A 21,465-nucleotide genomic window follows, 5' to 3' on the forward strand; every position below is an offset into this window, starting at 1 on the left:
CTTATTTTAATTTCAGATTTATTCAATGAATATTAGCTAAAATAATAATCTTGTTCATGTGACACTTCTTTAAGTATTAAAAGTACGAAATAAATCTTTGCTGATGTAAAACTAGTTTTGAATAAGCTACAAAAATGATCACAGCATCTATTTAGACTTGACAAATACCTCTTTCGTTTAACATCTTCGCCAGGCCAAGTGTAGTTGAAAATGTCGAAGTCGAGTTCCGTCTGCTTAATGTTCTTGGGGTACTCATTCCTGAATTTAAAGCACTACTGGGAGCAGTAGCAACTCTACTACCCACAATACTTGGAGTTACACTCGTGTGATCGTCAGGATGAAGAACGGTACTATTGGTGAATGTATATACTGAGCCTGTATCTTGGAAAAGTTTCCCAGGGTTGGTATATTCCTCATCTTCTTCAAGGTCGCTTAAAGTATACGTGACTAGGCCCAAATCTTCTAAGCCACGACCTCCTCGGGTTTTAACTCCTGGTCTTTCTTCTAGAAGGCCACCTGAAGCAGATAGAGTGTTTAATATAAATAAAGCGTTTGAATATAAAAATCTATGGTCTTATTTTTGAAGGCATACATTCTAGTTGAAAAAGTTTAGTGTATCAACCTTTCAGTACAGCCAAATGTACATTGCTACATAAACTAAAATTGTATTCTTTTTTAATAAAGAAAAAATATGGTGTATTTGTCTCATGGCCTGTATTAACAGGAAAAAATTGATAAAAATTTACCTAAAGTTGGCGTGGCCAACTGTGACCAGTGATGCAAAGTTTGCGATCCTTCGATAGGTTTTACTATTTGCAACTTCTCAGGAATCCTCCAAGCGTTCCCACCGTAACCACTTAGGTTGCCACTACTACCCGTAGACATGATACTATCCGGAGTTCTGCAGCCGAGAGGCACGAAAGTTGGGGGTGAGTTAATTCCAGTGTCATAATCATAACTGTACCCTGCACCAGTACTAAGACAAGCACGCCTTGCGATGACTTCGGCAGGTGTTAACCTTCGAAGAGCTGCTTCAAGGTCCGCTGCCCCGGGAGCTCCTGGAACTCCCGTTTGTTGTGGACCTCTGAAAATGTATAAAAATCTATGATTTTTAACATTTTACAAATCGTAACTACGACTAGTCGCGTATAGTTACGTGATATGAAATTTTATAATTCTATGTTTAAATATTTTGCTGCAAAAAATGACAAAAGTACGTGAAATTTTATAGTTCTATGTTTAGATGCTTTGCTCCAAGAGATTAGAAAAGTACACGAAATTGTATAGTTCCATGTTCAGATGTTTTGCTCCAAAAGATTACAAAAGTCCTTAGTTTCCATAAAAGACTTGGTTATTTACGAAGAGTCAAGTATTGCAATTTGTTTGAGTATTAATTCGACATAAAGTGCAAACTTACGGATAGTCTTCAGAGTCTGTGATAAGAGATCCTTCTGAATCGCTATGTCCAGTAGAATCCAAACTAGGAAATGTCGAAGTTATCGGGCGAATTTGTCCGCAACTCATTCGCGGTCCAGCAGACCCACACGACAGAGTTGACGTAGTCATCGATCCTATTCTTGGGAACTGACTATTATCAACTCCATACGAACTTCTCGAAGCACTTCTGACAGTTTCGAAAACTTTCTTGTAAGTTGGCCTGTATGATAAAAAAATGTTTATTAAGAGTGAATCGTGATTCAAGTATTAAATAAGAGAATAACGTACATTCTGTCGGCGCTAATACCAGAATCTAAACTGAGCTCAGAATAAAGAGAGGACTCCAATTCTGAGGCAATGGAATCTGGTTGCGGCGCAGCACCCATCGAGGGGAACAAAGAACCTCCTCTAACTGTTGGCATTCCTTTCTTTCTTTGCTTTCGTAACTGTTCCTGAGTTTCAGCTAACAGATTCACCACCTTATAATAGAAGAAAGTTCAATCAGTTGTACAATATTACTTAAAATCTAACAGAATATACATTTCAGATAGGAATTGCATAACCCTCCGTTGGGGCAACAATTCTCTCCTCGATGACCTTTTCCTTACTTCTACGAGCATAGAGAAGGTTAAATATGGGACAGAGGATAAGGAATAGAATAAAAAGCAGTTTATTTTAGCTCGAGGACACACCTCTGCGTATCGATCCTTGAATTCGGCCAGTTCACTAGCGAGAGTGTTCTGATTGTCCCTGGTGATGAGTAAAGTAGCTCCCACTTCATCATGTTCGGCCATCAACTGAGCCAACCTTAATTCCGTTTCGCTCAATTTTGCAGTCAAACTGACTATTTGCTCGTGTTGCATTCGATTCTCTTCTTTCTGCCTGTCGAGCTCCTCTGCGATCCCGTCCACTTCCATGTTTGCACTGGCTATAAAACAAATTTACTTTTTACTTAAACTTCAGATTCCACATGAAAAAAGATCAGTTATCCTTTTTAACAAGAGCTTAAAAACATCAGGAAATTCAATTTATTTATCTTTCTTCAGATCTCTTAGAAATATGTGATTTTAAAAATTCAGAAATAAAGTGGTATGCTTAAGTTCAATAAAGCAACAGCTTGCATAAAATTTCCTTTTTGAAAAGTCAGATGTCCTTTCGAAAAATCTTGAACTAACCAAGTTGAGCAGCAATATCTTTGACGAGCTTAGCCTCTTGTTCCTCCGAATTGTCAGCATCGTATACTAATTTGGCGAACTCAGTCCTCAGCTGCTTATTTTCAGATTCAAGGGAACTAATCTTCTTCTGCATCATGTCAAGGGTAATGCCGCGAAGTCCGGTGGGCGTACCGGCTTCGGAACTTGATTCTTCAACGTCATTAGTGAGAATTTGAATTAATTCTGTCTTCTTTGCAAGTTCGTGCGTAAGTTGAGTGATCTTTTCGTTAGCTTCCTTTAAATCAGACTCTAAAGTTGTGACGCTGGCTTCGAGTTTTTGATTGTGCGATAGTAGCTCTTTGCCGATACGCGCGGTCAGTTCTAAATCCTTTTCTTTCTGGAAATCAAATAAATTATGATTTAGCAAGCGATGATAATGTTTTTTCTTCGATTCAGCCCACTTTGTAGCAGCTTGCTTCGAAACCACTCTTCCATCTACCTCTGCGGCAAATGAGTGGCGAATCACCTATCATCAGCCACTCAGAAATCTAATTATCAAAGATCGATAATTTTGTTCCATGACGTCACGGAACGAGATTATACTAGGGAAACGTATTTATGGTAAAATGCACTATAACAGTCTATATTTACTGTAAGGATTCAAATTTTGTGTACAAGCTACATTCAAAATGCTTCCACTTAATTGCCAATAAATATTCATGTAAATAGTTCAAAGTTGTTTTATCTGAACGAGATGCCTGAAGAATAATTCGGTTAAATAATTCGCTGTTTATTTCTTATCTACTGAATAAAAATTATCTTAATGCTTGTACATTTTGTACATTGTTACTTTCATGATAAGAAAAAGAAAATATGAAGTGAATGTCTCAGTAACCGACCATGCCTCCGTACTTGAATAGATTTTAATGTACCCAATAAAAACAAAGAATAGTATCATAAAATAGCATATTCAGATACTGAAACGCAATTCTAGTGCGTTCATGCATTCAGGATGTGCATTTTTCAGTTGCCCACTTACTGGGACATTTGATATCTTAAGTGTCCACCTATTAGATTTTCTATAGAAAATATGAAATGATCTTGGTAGTCAAGTTTAAAACATACTTTTCAGTGTTTATATTCTTTTGTGTCTTCTACCAAGCAACAAAATTTGTTCAATAACACTTCATATTTTGTGAATAGTATGTATATGTATATTAAATCTTTTATTAAAGTAAAGTTTACCTCCTCCAAAAGCCTTGTAACTGCTTCTATGTCATTATAGGTCTTGGTCATTTGGCTCACCCGGTTGCTACATAGAACTGCAATGAAAACAAAAAGGAAAAATATTAATTTTTCGGCAGACTATAGCAGGACTACCATTTCGTGATGAATACTACTTAAAAAGTGATATAAGCTAATACTCTGCAAAAGTGAAGCAACGACTGATGAAACGCGATAAACGCAAATGATAAATCAAAGCAGCATTTGCACGTGAACCTACAAAACTAGTGACACGATAGTTACAAATATTATAAAGGGTACAAGGAATTTCTCGCGATGATAAATATAGTGTATGCACACGGTTAACGTTATGTTTATTTGATTCACAATTGATATCAGCATGAGTAAGTGCATCACCCAAAACATTACGCTTCTGAGTGCATTTACAGAGATGGCATAATAATTGCTTGTCGATGGCCACAATTTAAGGAAAAACTTCAAACTCCTGAGTTAAATCTGCATTTCAGTGAAGTGTGTGATTCATTTATTGATAAATGAACATGGGTTGTAAAGATATAATAACGGTTGCACGGTTTTGCCGGTTCTCACATTCTTTGTAGGTCATTAGTACATGGATAAATATGTAATGTATGTAGAAATGCACTAGGAAGTGCAAGTGAATGGAGAACAGACGATGCTCTTTCCAGAACAGGTTCCTCCTTTACAGTTACTCAACTATACATAGGTCGCACCCTTTTATTTGTGATTATTAACCGTTTCTAGTTCTAACGTTACATATTCAGAGAGTAAATATTATATAGATATGAAAAACCATTACAAAATATAAGTTTCTACATTTAGTAATTTTTTTATCATTCCAAATACCTCAAACATCGTTCTTCTTTTTAAAGAATTAATTTATACACAATTTATTATTACAGGAATTATTGCTTTATTTAATACCTGCATTATAAATAATATAAATTACTTCACATTTTAATACATAATTTGTAGTATTCTTATATGTATATAATGTAAGAGTAATTAATATAAATTATTTAATAACACTGTTTAACTTATTTGTATTTATTTAAGTATGTAGAACAAATAAAAACTTTAAAAAATTCCATATACTCTGAATAATTTTATATTAATTGAATGTATAACAAATTAAAATAAGGTTTTTCATACATAAAGACAAAATAAATCAATTAATGCAATTAAGATCAAAAGAAAACATATTTTGCAAACACATCACATAGAAACATTATTCACAGTTATGTTATACATTTGCTTTTATTTGTTCCACACATCCAGTAAATAATACTATTATCAACAATGTTTTATTATTGAGTACCATAAAAATTATGATGTGTTAACAAGGATTAAATTTAACATTTTTTTATATTCAATAACATATTCTTCATATACATATCTATTATTATTTAACTATTCAGGTCATTTCTAAAGTAAGAGTATAGTAATATAACGTTACATGTACCATTTTATGACATGTAACAGATAAGTTGTCTAACTTTTCGCGACATTCATTCCAAAGAAGTGACAGTCTCGCGACAGTCGCAGCTCGATATCAGCAACGAGCCTACTGTTTAATAATTATGATCCTAAGATTAATTAGTGCCTTAACGTCTTGTGCTTATCTTGTTCAAAGTAAGGTTGATGGAAAATGAAATAGCAATTTGAAGATATAGTGGAAATGGTTTATAAGAGACACTACAAACTCTTGTAGTTATTATTCACTTATTAGTCTATTTCTTTGATAACTATAAAAAATACTTTTCGTTAAAATATTCTTAAAAGGTATTATACAAAATATTTAATCACTACTTAAGAACTACAAACAATTAGAAAACGTCTGTAGTTTCTAAATATATGCAAGTGATAATTATAAGAGACGTTAAAAGCAACCATTTTTCTTCTATTTAGCAGTGCTTTGTTCAAATAGCGTGCCCAAGTTTGATCTTACATTTAGCATTACCAGCGCTGCTTATATTACATAAAATTATTAAAAGTAGTCAACTGAAAACAGAAATATTTTTTTAAATAACAGAAAATGTGCACAAAATTGAAATACTATGAATAATCAGAAAATTATATAGGCGACAAAAATTACATTACAAAATTTATATACTTAAACCTGATTAGTTCCTTTGCATTACGCTAAAAAAAACTTTAAAACCAAGGTATAACTATATTACACTAAAGTATGAATATTTTATATTTGTACATACAATAAGTATGTAACATAAAAATATCTCTAAATGTTTAACAACCACGTATTAAACATGCACAAACATCTACAGCCAAGAAATACATACTCTAAACCTAAACAAATTTTCCCTATTAACTAATGCAGTGCAGATAACGAAAAAACAAGAAGAACTAATGTGTGCATGTTTTGCAAAGTATGTATGCTACATTACGCTAAAGAGAGAGCATTAATATTCTAAAGCCTGCACACGTACACGCTATACGATTTTACAGATCGTTCCTTCTTTTTTTTAGTGCCGTCAAAATTAGAACTTCGCAAGTGCAATTTAACAGTGAAAAGACTTCTTTGAAAGCGTCGGTATCGCTATCTCTGCATACCAAAGTGACATTGCCCTTTCATCCTTTCACAGAGGGGGCATAAACTCATACAAGGTCAAGAACAGATGGTAGGGAAATAGATGGGAAAAGTAAAACGTGGATATGGCACGCAAATGAGTCAGTCACGAGAGGTACCGAGAAAAGACCAGGAGATGACTACGCGCATCGTTCGCCTCGCTGTGGCCAAAGTATTGGCGATTTTCCCTTGTACGACTCGTAATACACTGTTCCAAACAATTGGAGAATGATTTACGTTAACTCTCTAGTCGTAAATTCATCGCCCTTCTAATTTTATGTCACTTTTTCTCTCGTTTTATTTCACTTTTACCTCGAATAAAATGGAAACTAGTCACAGACACTGAAAAAGGGAGTCCTTATTTTCCCTAAGTTGCTGACAGCAAGTCGCGAGTTTATAACGAGCAGATGTGTTCAGGAGATTTTGACGAGAATGCTTTGTACACTTGGTATAGAAATATTCGCAGCTTGTCCAGATGCCAATGCTGAAAAATATTTGAGATGAAATGAGAACAAAAGAAAGTTCAAAATTAAGCTTAGACTTATCCTATAGTGTAGAATATTTTACCAACATATATACTTAAGAACGCTGAAGTAATAAAATTTCAGAATGAACCAGTTACCATGGATACTAAAAGTCTGTGGTGTGATATTCTAACTGGGCGACGATATTGTATTGAAACCTGGATAGGTAAGGAAGTTATGGAATTCTAAGCTAGCCAACTCCCGGTACATGAGCACATGACATCCTTTCACCCTGCAGGGCAGCAGTCAATAGTCACGGCATGATTTCGCATTCCACAGTGTTCCCTGCATAGTCCATCTCCTTTTACACTACATACTCTTCCTTGAAAACGTGTTTGACCAGAAAGTACGCACATATGTGCATGTATCTTGTCCTAGAAGTATCTCTTACCGACTCTACGATCAAAGATTCCTCTGGTGAAGGGTCCAATTAATGCATTAATTACATTAGTTTTAATCGGATAACTCAACCTTAATGAAAAACTCCTGAAGTTAAAATTGCAAAAGAATTTTCGAGTGATTTGTAAATTTCATCGTTTACTTTTTCATAGTTTCGCCTCAGCTACTATAATAAAACTTTTAAAAAAAGCAATAAATATAACATGTATAGTTGGCATTCAGGATTACCTGTAGACAGCATTTTTGTATCTCCAGAGCCAGAGTAACCCAGCTCCATCTTTTCCAGAATTAAGTTTTTACGGGATACTATGTTAAGAAATATAAATAAATAATCGTATTTGTTTTTCAGCTTTCCTGAGACACAACAAAAAAGCACTTGGGTTACACTGGCTCTAAGATCCAGATTTATAAACGCATTTACTTTTTTCATATTATGTATGGTGTCTAGATCAGTCTAGTACCCTAGATTAGAGTATTCCTCCAGAATACCTCAAAGATCCAATCAATTAAAATTCTAACCAAATCCCAAGGATCCCCAATTAGTTTCGAACAGTGTATTACCCCCAATTATACAAAAGCTTAAACACAAAGTGGCCAAGAGGAAAGAAACGGAATCCAAACGATAAAAAAAAAGAAGCTTAAGCCATCTCAGTTGGTCCTGGGGGAGTGAACGTTACTGACAGGAACAGCAGGTGCAGGGTGGATCCGTCGGAGAAGTGGCCAGCAGGAAGATCGGCGTGTGAAAACCGGTGTAGCCAGTACATCCCCAGCAGGGCGCAGTCACCCTGGACGAGCTTGGGCAACTTTCACCCAGGAAACCTTCATTCTCCGGTGAATCCTCGCTCGAGGGCCTGATATCCTCATCGTACTCATAGGGATCATCCTCCTGGGGGTCCTGCTGCTCCTGGTCGGAAGATTCTTCCGGGTCCAGGAGCGTGTCCTCCGAGACGGTTCTTTCTTCCTCCGCCAGGATCGGCCGGGAACCCAGGGAGGATCGGGAGCAACGGCTGATTCGTTAGCTGTATTTACAAATTATTCCTATCGTTTCTCCAGGACCTTCTCTCCCTACTATTCTTATATGAATATCTTCTCTTAGTCTACCTACAATCTTGGATCCTAAGATAATCTTGAATCTATGGGTCTGTTAGCCTTCTTCTTCTTTGTTTCGGATTTCACAGCAATAGAGAATATTAACACGTTGACTGCCACGTTGATCACGTGTGACTGCAGGTTGTTTTGTCTATGATGCCACGGTAGCCATTGGTAACCGGAGTGCCTGATTATTAAAATACTTTCGTGGCGCCCTGGGTAAAAGATGGGACTTTGACGTGGCGGTCAATGTGTTACATAATAAGGATATTACTAAAGACGAGAAATTGGATCAATCTGTAAACTCTGCAAATCAATTTGTATTACTGATATTGGTGTTTATCATTATTACAATGGAAGGAATTTCAGAAATTCACTGGTATTATTTTCATGAAGCTCTAGAGACAAACAGGTGGACTAATCTGTATAGACTAGTGGCTTGAACAAAGAGTACTATATCATTATACGTTAGCCTTGAATTATAAATTATTAAGATATGCGCATATTTAAAAATAAACTTATTATCTCGCAATTGCAACCAAGTTAATTTTCATGTACTAAATCAGTGATTTTAAAATAGTTCAAAAAATGAGTCTGTGAGATGGTCACCTTGATTTCTTGACTCATCGTCAGACTCCTAACATTTCGTTCTGTGAAGTTACTTAAAGATGCGAGTTAGAAGAGCTAGTTGTACGTGCACAAGAGTTATTCCTAAATCCAAGACTTTAATCGTTATGTTTCCCTTTATAAGATTATATGGAACTGCATATAGTGGTAGGACTGATAGGTACTTAAGTAACAGTTATATACCATTTTTAATCATTCTAGTAATATTTTGTAATTCGCGAAGGCCCTGGAATTGTATTGCAAAATATACTTGGAGGATGAGTCTTTCCAATTTTAGACGAAGAAAGAACTGTACATCATTCAGAGATGTAAAAGAAATAATGGATGGATGATCAATATGAAGGTTACTATAAATGACTAAAGATTTAACAAAACTTCGTACAACGATAAAGAATCAGACAAAAATATATCTATGTAGACAAATGTTTTATTCCTCTTTTTATGTAATCAATGAATATATGACACTTAGTCTTTACAGTATATAAATCAAAGATCTCTAACACTGCATTGCGACAGGGAGTTTTAATCAAATTGCATTCAATATCTCTAAAAAGATACCAGTCTGCTTCTAAGGTTTCTTATACATATTCTTATAGTTTAACCGTTATATTTAAATATTCTTATAGTTTAAAAATAATTTGTTACTTAAAAAAAACTAAAGCACAAATTGTGCAAAAGATTCACTTGAATTTAGAAATATTTTTTAACCATAGAAAAGAAATAAATGAGGTACAAAGAAGGCGGGGCCTAGTTAACTAAAGGCGCGTTTCCACTTTTGTCCCTCTTTTCAACAGCCACAGGCAATTATGGAGTCAAAGCCATAGTCGTTGAACTGTTTCACTGCAAACAGCCATGAAATCGAAAGTACTTAACGCATCAGCATACGAAACACGATTGTCATTGTGCAACAACTCGCAAGTTATCAGGTGTCTACGCAAGTGTCTAAGAAAACAGTTTCTTCTTACTCAAAAAAAAATTCCCTGCACGACACTTGGTACGATTCCCTCATTAACTGAAGAAGAAAGGATAATCATTACCCGAACTGAAAATTGTGAATGATTCTGACGTAATGGCTCAGACAGAAACGTCGCAGGTGATTATTGATTTTTCCACGAGCCCGAGCTTGCATAAGAGCATGCACCAAAGTGATAAAGCCGAGTCCACGACGTTCTCATCTTTTATTTATAAGAACAAAGATGTGACTACTCGACGAGCCCTACAGACTTTCCTGTGACTAATTTTACGTCTTCCCATTACTCCAGAGTATTTAAACAGTGAATATTTTACAAGTTTCTACATGTTTTAACAGCTCCTGCTGGATAGACATAAACGATGAAAAGTGAGTGACGCTTATAGGATCGAATTATTTATAGAATCGGAAGCTCCATAAATAATTAAAAAAGAAAGTATACAGGGTAGCTTGAAAGTAGCGAAGAAAAAATTCGGTGATAAAATAGTGATTATTTTTCTACTTTCATCTTTTTATTTCAATACAGTTTTTGCTGTGTTATATATTCTTTCTCTGTTTTTAGTATAACAGTGTATAAAGTAGGTGCAAATGCAGTATTTTTTTAAGTAGCATGTAGATGATAGTACAATATTTTTCCTCCATAAATGTGTTTGCTCTGCTCTTGTAAGATTCTCGTTATCCTAACGAGAATCCAAGTAGAATGGTTTTGTAACACTTTTAACTTTTCTTACTGGAGCTTTCTACAAAATAAAAATGAGCCTGTAGCCTTGTCTTATAACAAAAAAATATTAATGAAAGACGAAATATATTTAACAAATTCTTAATTTTTACAAATAATTCACGTCTTTAAACGAAAACAAATTGTTTAATATAGAAAATTAGAGTGACAAAGTACCGATCATGAATCAATGGAAATACACTTAAAAGATAACATTTATAATATTACTCGTAGTACTGTGCTTTCACTAATTCCGAAAAATTAATTTATGTAAAAGAAAACAGTACTACTTAAAAAGAAATGGTACATTTGCATCTCCCCAATGAATCATCGCACATGACTCATTGATGGTCACACGTTTTGGAGTGCAAAAACCCGATTAGTATTTCAATTCGAGTTATTGAAATCTACAGAAGCATTATAAATATTCAAATCTTGTTAATATATATGTATAAATTCTTGTTATTGATATTTATTTAAATCCAATGGCTGGTAATCTAAAAACTGATATTATTAAAGAAACTGAGATCATGAAACCAGGGAAGGGCAATTAATGTCTGAAGGATAAACGGAGGACATAGAAAAATAATCACTGTCATAACATTCAATTTTCTTCTTTTACACTTTATCATTCAGTCTACACCAGATAAACACTCTGCGAGTTTTATGACCCATCCTGCACAAAGTGTTACATTTTAATTAGTTGGCTCGATTAAAACAAGTGTACCTAATGTATGCGTAGTACTCCAATATGAGCTTTTAAGTATTTTCTCATCCTCATCATTCATGGCTATTACAGAGAAACAATGTTCTTAACACAAAATAAAAGTTTCAAGAATGCACATTGAAAATAGGAGAATTACATAAAAACAGACGATCACAAGATCGAAAGATACAATGATGTGAAACAGCGGATGAAACGATTTTTATAAATTGAGTTGATTCAATTGAACATTCCCAGATAACGATAAGAAAAGAGTCGCGTTTTTATGACACAAACTACCACGTGGAGGAGTGCATTAAGCCGTGTGGTTGCATAACAAATCGGAGACAACTGACCTCCAAATAATCTCTTAACGTTCGTCATAATTTCTCGAGCGTAAGTCTGAGCTTCATGGAAAAACGAGCCTTGTATTTATTCCCCTCCTTTTCTTCTCGGAAACTCGCACAGTGCACGTGACGATTCAATGTCGAATCAGAGTTCATCTTTTTATATCCCTTTAGCGTTAGTTTATTCACAGATCGTACGTTTTTAAAAATACGAACAAATAAAATAACTCGTAATATATTCTAGTAATAAAATTACAAAAAAAACTGAAATTATGCAACAGTGAAGAAGACAATAATGTCTTAGTTTCTGAAGTTCTCCATGAAATTTTGTTTATTTTTTTGTAAATTCTGAATAAATAAGAAGGTATTTATTCTTACGAATCGATTATTCTGTGTAAGATATACTTAATTAGTATTTGACTTTTGTAATTGGAAACATTTTCCAATGTTATGAAATACTGAAGAATGTTGAATCACATTTTTGTTAAACTATAATTATTAATTTGTTGCAAATGAATCTCTAGATTGTCATAATTCTCTGTTTTTGAAGAGATCTTAAATAGGTGCGTATGTTTTCAACAAACGATGCATACTTTACGAGCAAAGTGAAAATAAAAATAAACACGATGAGAAGGGTTAAAGGCTGCGTCTTTTAAAAATGGCGTACCGCTGCAAAGGTTACGCGATGATGTGCCTTGGAAATGCTGCAGAACAGGTTGCCGCTTGCTAAAGAAACCCGATCATAATATTTGGACAACTTTACTGATGTATACAATCCTCTAAAAACTTGTCTGAACAGCTTCGATCAACAATAAGATGGAAAAACATCGTCCAAGTATATTTTTCAATAAGGAAAGACTTACTTATCAAAACAATGAGTAAGAGCATTGCCGATCGAAAGGATATACAATAAAAATTGTAAATACTATTTGTTAATCAATTTGTATAGGACAGAATATTTTATTTGTAAAATGCTCGACTACTTTTAGAGTAAATACTTACCATTCAACACACTTGGATCTTCACCTCTGACGTCAGAGGATTCACCGGGCACATTTCACTGATTTTCTTTACGTTTTATAATTAACTGTTCATGCAAACACTAGTAAACGTACTGATTAATGGTTTGTGCACGCTAGACGATGAAAGGACTACGCTTTATCATTTGGAAACACGTGAACAACTCGAAACGAAACAAACGATGTAATTTCTACGGCGCCATGACGCATAGCTGTCAGAAGCACGCTGCGCGCGCAGCATGCGCAGACGACAGCGTGCGGGAGGGAAATTCGAACGAGATTTCAAAATTTGGAGAATTTAAGCTTCGTTAGAAACAGAAAATAATGAAATCTGATGATATACAAATGTAAATTGTGTAAGATTCAACTATATCTTTTTTAAAGTAAAAAATACTGTTGTTAGGATAATATTTTGCAATGAAACTATTCTTAGTATAACAATTTTAACTGTTTGTAGTGTTAAATGGTTCCGACTTAATTTATAAGTATGCATATTTTTTGTTTCAGATTTTCTTTTAAGTAGTGACGTTATCTATTAGAATTTTTTATAATAATTCCTTTAGTACGCGATGACTTGTGCATTACAGATTTCCTAGAAGCGATTTTAAGACCGCTAGAAAAACTTCCAATAATTCTTTCTGTCGATAACACTCCGACGTCTAGGTTCAACGATTTCAATTCAAGCTTGACTGCTGTAGATTCGTTCAAATAGCTTTACAATAAGCTATGGTTTGCTCTCGAGAGAGAAAACTATTAATAATTCGCCAAAAATCTCTGGCTCGTTGCCTTGAGGTGAAGTCACAGAATTGTCGGTAGTCTTCATGATTCCGTTCACTTTTGATCTTACACGCGCGTTGCATATCATGCTATCGATTTCCTTTCCGTTGAAATGTCAGCACGCTATTATTAAAATAGTACTTTTCGCTTAATTAATTGGCTATCGTCTTCTCTATGAAATTCTAATAAGAATAATTTGAAGGAATATCAAGAAATAATTGTTATTTATTTAAGACATTTTTGTTATTTATGTAAGAAATTACGTTTACCATATTTAATAGATAAAATTAATATAACTTGGATTTTTTTAAACCCCTTTTTACCTTCTCTTTTTAAATACAAGTATTCCTATAGTACCAATAGCCTTAAAGTAGCGTTTCTGTATTGGCACAGGCAGTGCATAGTTGCTGGAATAAATAATTAATTAAAGCAACGTTACTAATCGAACGAAATAGGTCGATGAATTCGCGCAGGTAATCAAAAGGAACGGTACGAGCACGAAACTGTTGAAGTAACAGGCAAGTTATTAAACGTGTGAAAGTTCAAACCTATTTTAATTACGTATTTGAATTACTTCATTATAATACGAATTCAGCACTCATTTCATCTCATTAACGATCACACTTCTCGGCACTTGTCGGTGAGAAGTTATGCAAAGTTAAGAACCAGTGACTATCCATAAAAAATTGATTCATAAATCTATCTCAAGAATCTCTCATTCATTTGATTGATACTGCTTTATTTAAATTGTTTAATTCTGAATAAGAATACTATGTTTAATTATAATGATTTAATAAAACTGTTTATAAATAATTACAAACGATAATAATAAAATTAAGAAAATTTGGAATTAATTGCAAATAAAATATAAATAAACAAAATAATACTATAAATATTCAAAAAAATAAATAAATTTTTTAAACCACGAAAAAAATCTTCTGTAAAGGTAATATATAGCAATCGTTTTCGAAAACTTGAAACATATATTTGTTTAGTGTTCACAATTATGATAATGAGAAATTAATTTCCATTTTATAAATCACTACTCGTATCAGATGTATGACATTCCTTTATGAAACCTTTTTTCTTATCAAGTAGTTATTTACATTTTGTCCGTGAGCGTACTTCGTAATCTTTGTAGTACGATAAGTTACGTAAGTGGACATTTCAAGGACAACCATGACCTAGGATTAAAACCTAAAGGTAAGATGCTTCAGTTGGAGATAACAACATCTCTTTTGATTAAATGCGGCATTTATGAATTGAAAATAACAAATAAGAAAAATCATTGAGAAAAACAGTAAAAAATTTGAATGCAGAATATTTCAATTACAGTTTTATGCGTTTCTTAATATACAGTAAAGTTCATTAAGGAACTCGTATCGATACAAAGTTAACTCCAAATTAACCTTGAAGAAGTAAAGAATATATAAATCTGATATCTTGATTGAATAAAATTTGATTTAAAATTGAATAAAATTTTAAAACTCATATCTCGTATTACTACTCATTCATACTTGTTCCTAAAAAAACGGCGAATGTATTTTTATACGTTCAATAAGGAAGTCGTTTGCTTCAACAGTTTTTCTTTCCAATTTGATTACTTTCACCGAATTCAATAGAAACAATTTCCGTGTTTGTATTATTTATGCGAAACCGCGTGAGATTTAAAAGAAAATTAACGGGAACTTCATAAATCTTAGGTCTGTATATTTTCTCATCCAGTGCGTTGAACGTTTACGTGCGTTCATTTAACGATTAGCAAATACCATTAAAAACTTTCTGCACACGTTTTCTGCCAGCTGATTAAATTTAGCGTTATTCCGAAGCGTTTTCTATAAGATTTTCTCAGAAACTAATTAAAGAAAATGTATCGAACGAGTAAACGGAACTGGAAGATAAGCCGAAACATTGGTTCTATTTCGTTGATCGTACTCGGTCAATGATTTTCAAGTAGAGAAACGAAACTCGATGAAATGAAGGTAAATGAAAGTATAACTCAACCGCCAACTGAAAAAAAGAAGGAAGTTCGAAATCGCGTTTCATTTCTTGTTCAGTATTCAAATGTTACGTGATTGCCTAGAATCTAGAACACTACCATTGTCCGTGATATCAGAATGTTTTTTTACCCGTGTGTATTTACATGCCTAAAGTATCTGTTTATCATGATCGAAATCGAAATAATCACTGAAGCGTCTCAACATCACACTAAAGATACGTAGAATATTGTTGTGTAGTTCTGTGATTAGTGAGAATATTAATAAAAGAATTTTAATAAATGCTACTGATCAGTTATTGTGAAAAATGAGACATATATGAATAATATAATATATGCCAGTGAAACAAATAATTTCAAATAATTTAGAGGTGAAAGTATTTCATGAAAATTGTTACCTAATTACGCATAAATATTAATAATAAATTTATAGTCTATAAATGAGTGATGCAGTAATCATTGCAAAATAAATACAGGAAAACTATTTGTATTGTGGGTCAACTTTTCGTATACCAAAACTTTTGTATTGCATATAATCAAAGCCACGTTTAAATATTAATGTTTGCCACCCCCTATAAAACCCAAAGAATAAAACAGGTTTTCCAATCATAAAACTGAATTTCATTGTCCCCCCTTTTCCCATTGAGCAAACGTCGAACCAGTTATCAGCACATGAACCAACTTCAGAAGCACATTCCACACACTCCATAAGCTCGTTATTAATACCCTGTCCGCGAGTTTACGGCCAACAATGCTGGACTGTGATATCTGAATAACAACAAAAATAATTCCACCTCAGACTCCCCTCTGCTTCCCACTCATTCCCACCCGCAAAGACCGCGGTCCAGTTTCGCAGCAAAAATGAGATAGATCAATAAACTTCAATTATTCATATCCTACCTCGATTCAGAAGCATCGTTCTAATAACCCTGATATAAATCTTCCCGTATTTCGTCCTGGCAACATGGAATAGAAAATCAGACACGGCTCCATCTCCCTCGTGGATGTCAGTCTCCGCCAGGACCTCCCTCAGAGCCTCGACCCTCTCTTCCGGCGTGCTGCAGTCGTTCGTCGCCAGTTTTCTATCGAGACACTCGACAACGCTAAATTCTTCCCAAAACTCTGGGGGATCGTTCCTCTGAGTCTTCTTCGAGGATTCACGATCGTGAAGGCTGGAAGCGTTTATGCCAGCACACGAAACGTCCAGAGCCAGACTGGTGAAGGTCGGCGGGGTTCGAGGCGAGCTGGAGTTCAGTTTCAACGATAATTTTTCTCGACTATTCAGTTTCCAGGGCGTCAACGATCCCCCAGTCTCTGGCGACTGTTCCTTCGAGGCGCTCGAATCATCCGTTCCCCCAGCGTTCAACCTCGCTTCTGGACTCCAAAGGCACTCATCTCCAGGTCGGTTCGATGGTCTATCCTGGACACCTAGGGAAAGCTGAAACTCGCGCGGCTTCGAGGTGGTTTCCTTCGGCGGCGACCAGACCATTCCGAGGTAACTTCGTCTCATGAAGTTTTCGTTCGTCCCCCACAAAGAACTTCCTGATGCGGCTGCGATATCCAGCCGAAGACTTTCGCCAGTTCTCGAAGCGGCATTAACCTGAGAACGGTCGATTGTCTTCCAAGATGAATCTCCCTGGGAATTCTGTGCCATTCTATGGAGAAATTGCGCCGATTCGAGAGAGCTTCCTTTCTCGCTCCTCGAGCGGGCCTCGGCTGTCTGGTGAGGGACATTGCGATGGTCAGTCGTTCTCGAAGAATGTTCTTCGCTCGGTTCTTGAACCCCTGTTGCACATGAGGCTTCGTCCAACTTTTCGGTCAGTCGGTATGATTCTCCGGAATCGCGGTCGTTGCTCATGTCATCATAATTATCTCTCGATCTTCAGGCGATCGAGACCTGTAATCAGTAGGCTGCTTGCGAGGATCCAGCAATGATTTTCTTTCGTGGAGTCTGCCTATCGTTTCCCTTCGTTACGAAAATTTTCGTTAGAAGATTGTCGAGCGGCTCGATTTTTGCAACGATAACTTTGAAACGATGTCGTTAATTTTGTTTCGTGTTTAGAATGTTCCCTGCTGAGGTGTCTTTAAAAGTTTCGATGACAGAAGCGTTGGTTTATATACCTACGTTTCTTTATCAGATTTGACGAATATTGCCAATGAGAATTGAGAGTGTATCTGTACTCGAATTAAAAAGATCAATTGGAATTCGAAGGAATGAGACTGCGCAGTAATATTGGAAGCAAAACGATTTATCAAAGGCTCCAATAGGAACGATCATTGAATCGATAAAGCAACGTAGATAACGGTAAGTCACTCATGCTATCGATCACGTATTTTTTCTCGGTATTGACGATATAGTGTCACAGGTACGTGTCGTTTAGACAAAATACAAAATGCATAAGAACGAGGCACCTTGGACAAAATACATCTGTAACCATAATGGAATGTTGTCGAAAAATGAGGCTTAATTGAGAGAATTTTAATCTTTCCGATGGAACCCCTTTTATCTAAAAGAATAAAGGAGATACAATCAGTGCTTTGATAAAGAAATTTTGTTTTCGTTTTAAACTGGATCATTTGCTTATCTTAACGAAAATTGGTAATAAAAACTAATTTAAAGGGATTTAAAAATCAACCAATTTAGAATTTTTATAATATCTCTTTGATTATTCGATTACAGGACAATTGATAAATTTTTATACCACAATTTGAAAATATCTTGTTCATATATATAGCATTTTGTTTTAGTTTGTAAGTTCTACATGCGTGATAAAAAGTTAATTAACTACAACGAAGAGCCCTAGTTCTACATTCTTCTACTATTCTTCTATCAACAAGAGTTGCCTACAAATTTCTCTTCAACCTATGAATTTATGTTGCATATATCTTTAATTAGTGCAGACAGAACTTCCGCGTTGTTGCAAGTATTGTATGTGAACACGAATATATTGTCAACTTCTGGCAGCAGTGAGAAAAATTCATTATGGGAAGTACTTTAAGAAAGTAAACAGATTTCCATGCTGACAATTATTTCAAAATTTGATGGATTGAAGACTACATCCTGACGTTTGTATACTATGTATTAATTAGCATTCAAGGGAACAGATTAAGAAACGTGAAGAAAGTTGAGGAACTGTTCTCTAATAGATGACACAAATATCCCAGGAGCCAGAGAAATTTAAATTTTCTACGAATCTTGCATCGAATCGTAAATTGAATACCCGATGTAAAATCATTAAGCACTCTGATTAATTACATACATTAATGGGACTGAAAGGGGTCAGTGAATTGGTGTGAAAGAATTCTAATGCAATTTCAAAAACAATAAGTCATTATGCCTAGTATTTTCTCCCAACTACCTTTTAATTTGTACGCTACCTTCTATGAGAAACCGTTGAACCACACGAAAGGAAACGCACCTAAAAGAATTACATGGTTTTTCTCTAACAAGCGGAGCCTTAATTGATCGCCTAACGATTATTACGCAATGCCTCGATGAAACCTTAGGGACTGAATAGATTCAACCTACCTGGGAAACTTGTTCTCATTTTGAGCGTTGGATTCTGACTGAAAAGTATTCGAAGAATGATCCACGTGAATGTTACCTTGGATCGAAATTCTTAGAAAAGGAGAACTAATGCTTGTTGGTAAACGTTAAGCTTAACTTCGTGTTTCGTTGCTAATTGCTTAGAAGTCGGTGCGACGTTAAATATTTACTTACAATAAAAAAAAAAGAATTGTTTGATAAGAGTTGTAACGATATTGTTTAACAACTTTACTAAATATAATAGAATGGTCAATATTTTGAAATGTGATACTGATAAAAGGAGGTTAATCACCTTTAACAATCTAGAGTAATAAAACTAACATAAACGAATGCAAAACCTATCATTTAAATTATGATACAGAAAAACTGCTATTCTCTTATTTTTAACCATGATTTATTATTTGACTTAGGTTAAATTGCTCTGAATTAATACGACATAAAGATACCAAACATTGTTAAGTATTGAGAAAGAGAATTTTATGTAGTTAGGGCTATATTGCATATCGCTACCTTCCTCAAACTATGTATAAGCACCTATAAAAGGCTAGAAATGCATAAAATAATCGGAGCGCATGAATATCTGTCGATTAACGCGTTAGAACACCTAATGTTTCTGTTTCTGCTCTAGAACCACGAAGGCGACCCTCATAACCGCGAACCATCCAAACAAATTGCATAACTATTGAAAATTTATTCAAATCGCGCTCGCCCGATGTGTTAGATACTTTTTCTCGTAAAATTGTAAGAAAAAAGTAAAATTCTGAGATCGACAAAAGAATGGAGAATTGAAATAAAAATAAAAATTTCTATCTATAGTATTGCATTGTAAATTTGTTAAAAATTGATCAAATTATAACAATACTTTTAATCTCAAAAAAAAAGTTAGCTTTTCACAATTATTATTAATTATCTACAAATGTGTATCGAATCGAATGCGCAAATATACACGATTCATCACTTTGGTATGTAAGTAAATTGTTTGCTTAAATATTAAATATTTCTAATATAATTTTCTATATTTATCGGTCTGTTATTAATTTGTTTACAAAGATAAAACAAATGCTACATACTTGTATAACAATGGCAAATAAGGTCCACATAGAGTATCGAGGAAATTTTAAAATATTCAAATAACTAAAGTTCCCTTTTCATTAAAAAAATAATTAGTAAAAATTACTTTGATTACAATGTAAAATAACTAATTCAATTAAAACAAAACCAAGATACGACTAATTTTTCTGAGTGCTCCAAAGTCGTTGAACGAAGTATTTCGTGAAGATCATAACTGTTATCACTTCGATATAAGTAGAGTCCTGTTAGAAACAAAAACATAACAATAGTGATATAATCGCACGTAACATAGTTTGTCACGTACTATAGAAAAGGTTCGAGATAATATCTCGGCGATACGTCGTATTTTTACGGACCTAACCTAACTCAGTATGGGCGCGTGCTATTAATGTCCGTAATTTCTTAATCATTTTAACTCATTACTTAACTGAAATTAGAAAACCGTATATTCTAACATAATGAGCACAATTCTTTAACATAAAAAAGATAGCAATCTCTTTAATTAAACAACAAAAAGAAGTATTATTGTAGAAAGTCACTCTAACCTAACCTAAATAAAAACGTCAGGCTTTCATAATAATAAATAATAAAAATATGCGAGAAATGTTTCGCATATTTCTTCGTTCACCTTAAAAAAGAACATTCCACTGAAACTTCTCTATCAACGACCTTCATACAGAAATCTTTAAAAACGTTGAAAAATCTCGCCTGAATCTAGCAGAAGACCGACAACCGAGACCACACTCGGGGCGTTACTGGTACAATCTATCAATCGAAATTCGCACATTATGCGATCAGCTTAACACAATTAACGACATCGTGTCAATCACCCCAAACTCCACATTTCACTCCTCAATTTACCCTTGGGAATAGCGACTGTTTCAAAGTTTCGTTGCAAAATTGCTACGCCCGATATATAAGCGACCCATTGCGACTTTTCGTTGACGCATCGAACGTATCGTGAACTTTGCCTATGATAAGAGGCAAGTTACGCATAATCTGATCATCGATGGTATATCGCAAAAAGGAGCCAAGTGGGCAAGAAAGAAAATACACTAAATTATTCATTCACTTTTAACAATCATCTCACAGTGCTCGATTCACGAAGGTGTATATCTCCTTAACGCACAGAACACACTTTAAGAAAGTTCGTTGATCTCCATGCGGAAGGATTAAAGCAGCTTTATGACATTAACGACAGAGACAGACGCTCGACGTCCTTCCAACGTGGAGGACG

The 21,465-nt window shown here is 34.6% G+C and overlaps 1 protein-coding gene across 6 annotated transcripts in view; it reads right to left on the reverse strand.

Moving 5' to 3' along the window:
* Milt (trafficking kinesin-binding protein milt) overlaps positions 1–21,465 on the reverse strand; it is a 39,920-nt gene that overhangs the window by 4,079 nt on the left and 14,376 nt on the right. The window contains exons 1-9 of one of the 6 annotated variants that reach the window (XM_076377801.1): positions 21,090–21,419; positions 16,511–17,576; positions 3,837–3,913; positions 2,613–2,988; positions 2,130–2,365; positions 1,726–1,916; positions 1,418–1,657; positions 747–1,084; positions 169–516 (exon numbers count right to left, since the gene is read on the reverse strand). In XM_076377801.1, coding sequence (XP_076233916.1) covers positions 169–516; positions 747–1,084; positions 1,418–1,657; positions 1,726–1,916; positions 2,130–2,365; positions 2,613–2,988; positions 3,837–3,913; positions 16,511–17,468 — 2,764 coding nt within the window. In that variant the 5' untranslated portion in view covers positions 17,469–17,576; positions 21,090–21,419. Of the gene's footprint in view, positions 1–168; positions 517–746; positions 1,085–1,417; positions 1,658–1,725; positions 1,917–2,129; positions 2,366–2,612; positions 2,989–3,836; positions 3,914–8,045; positions 8,352–12,820; positions 13,000–16,510; positions 18,105–21,089; positions 21,420–21,465 lie in introns of those variants that run through there. The other 5 variants (XM_076377803.1, XM_076377802.1, XM_076377805.1 and 2 more) reach the window with 5 other exon arrangements.

The sequence above is a fragment of the Calliopsis andreniformis genome, chromosome 5 (genome assembly GCF_051401765.1).
Source record: "Calliopsis andreniformis isolate RMS-2024a chromosome 5, iyCalAndr_principal, whole genome shotgun sequence".
In the NCBI taxonomy this organism is placed as follows: domain Eukaryota; kingdom Metazoa; phylum Arthropoda; class Insecta; order Hymenoptera; family Andrenidae; genus Calliopsis; species Calliopsis andreniformis.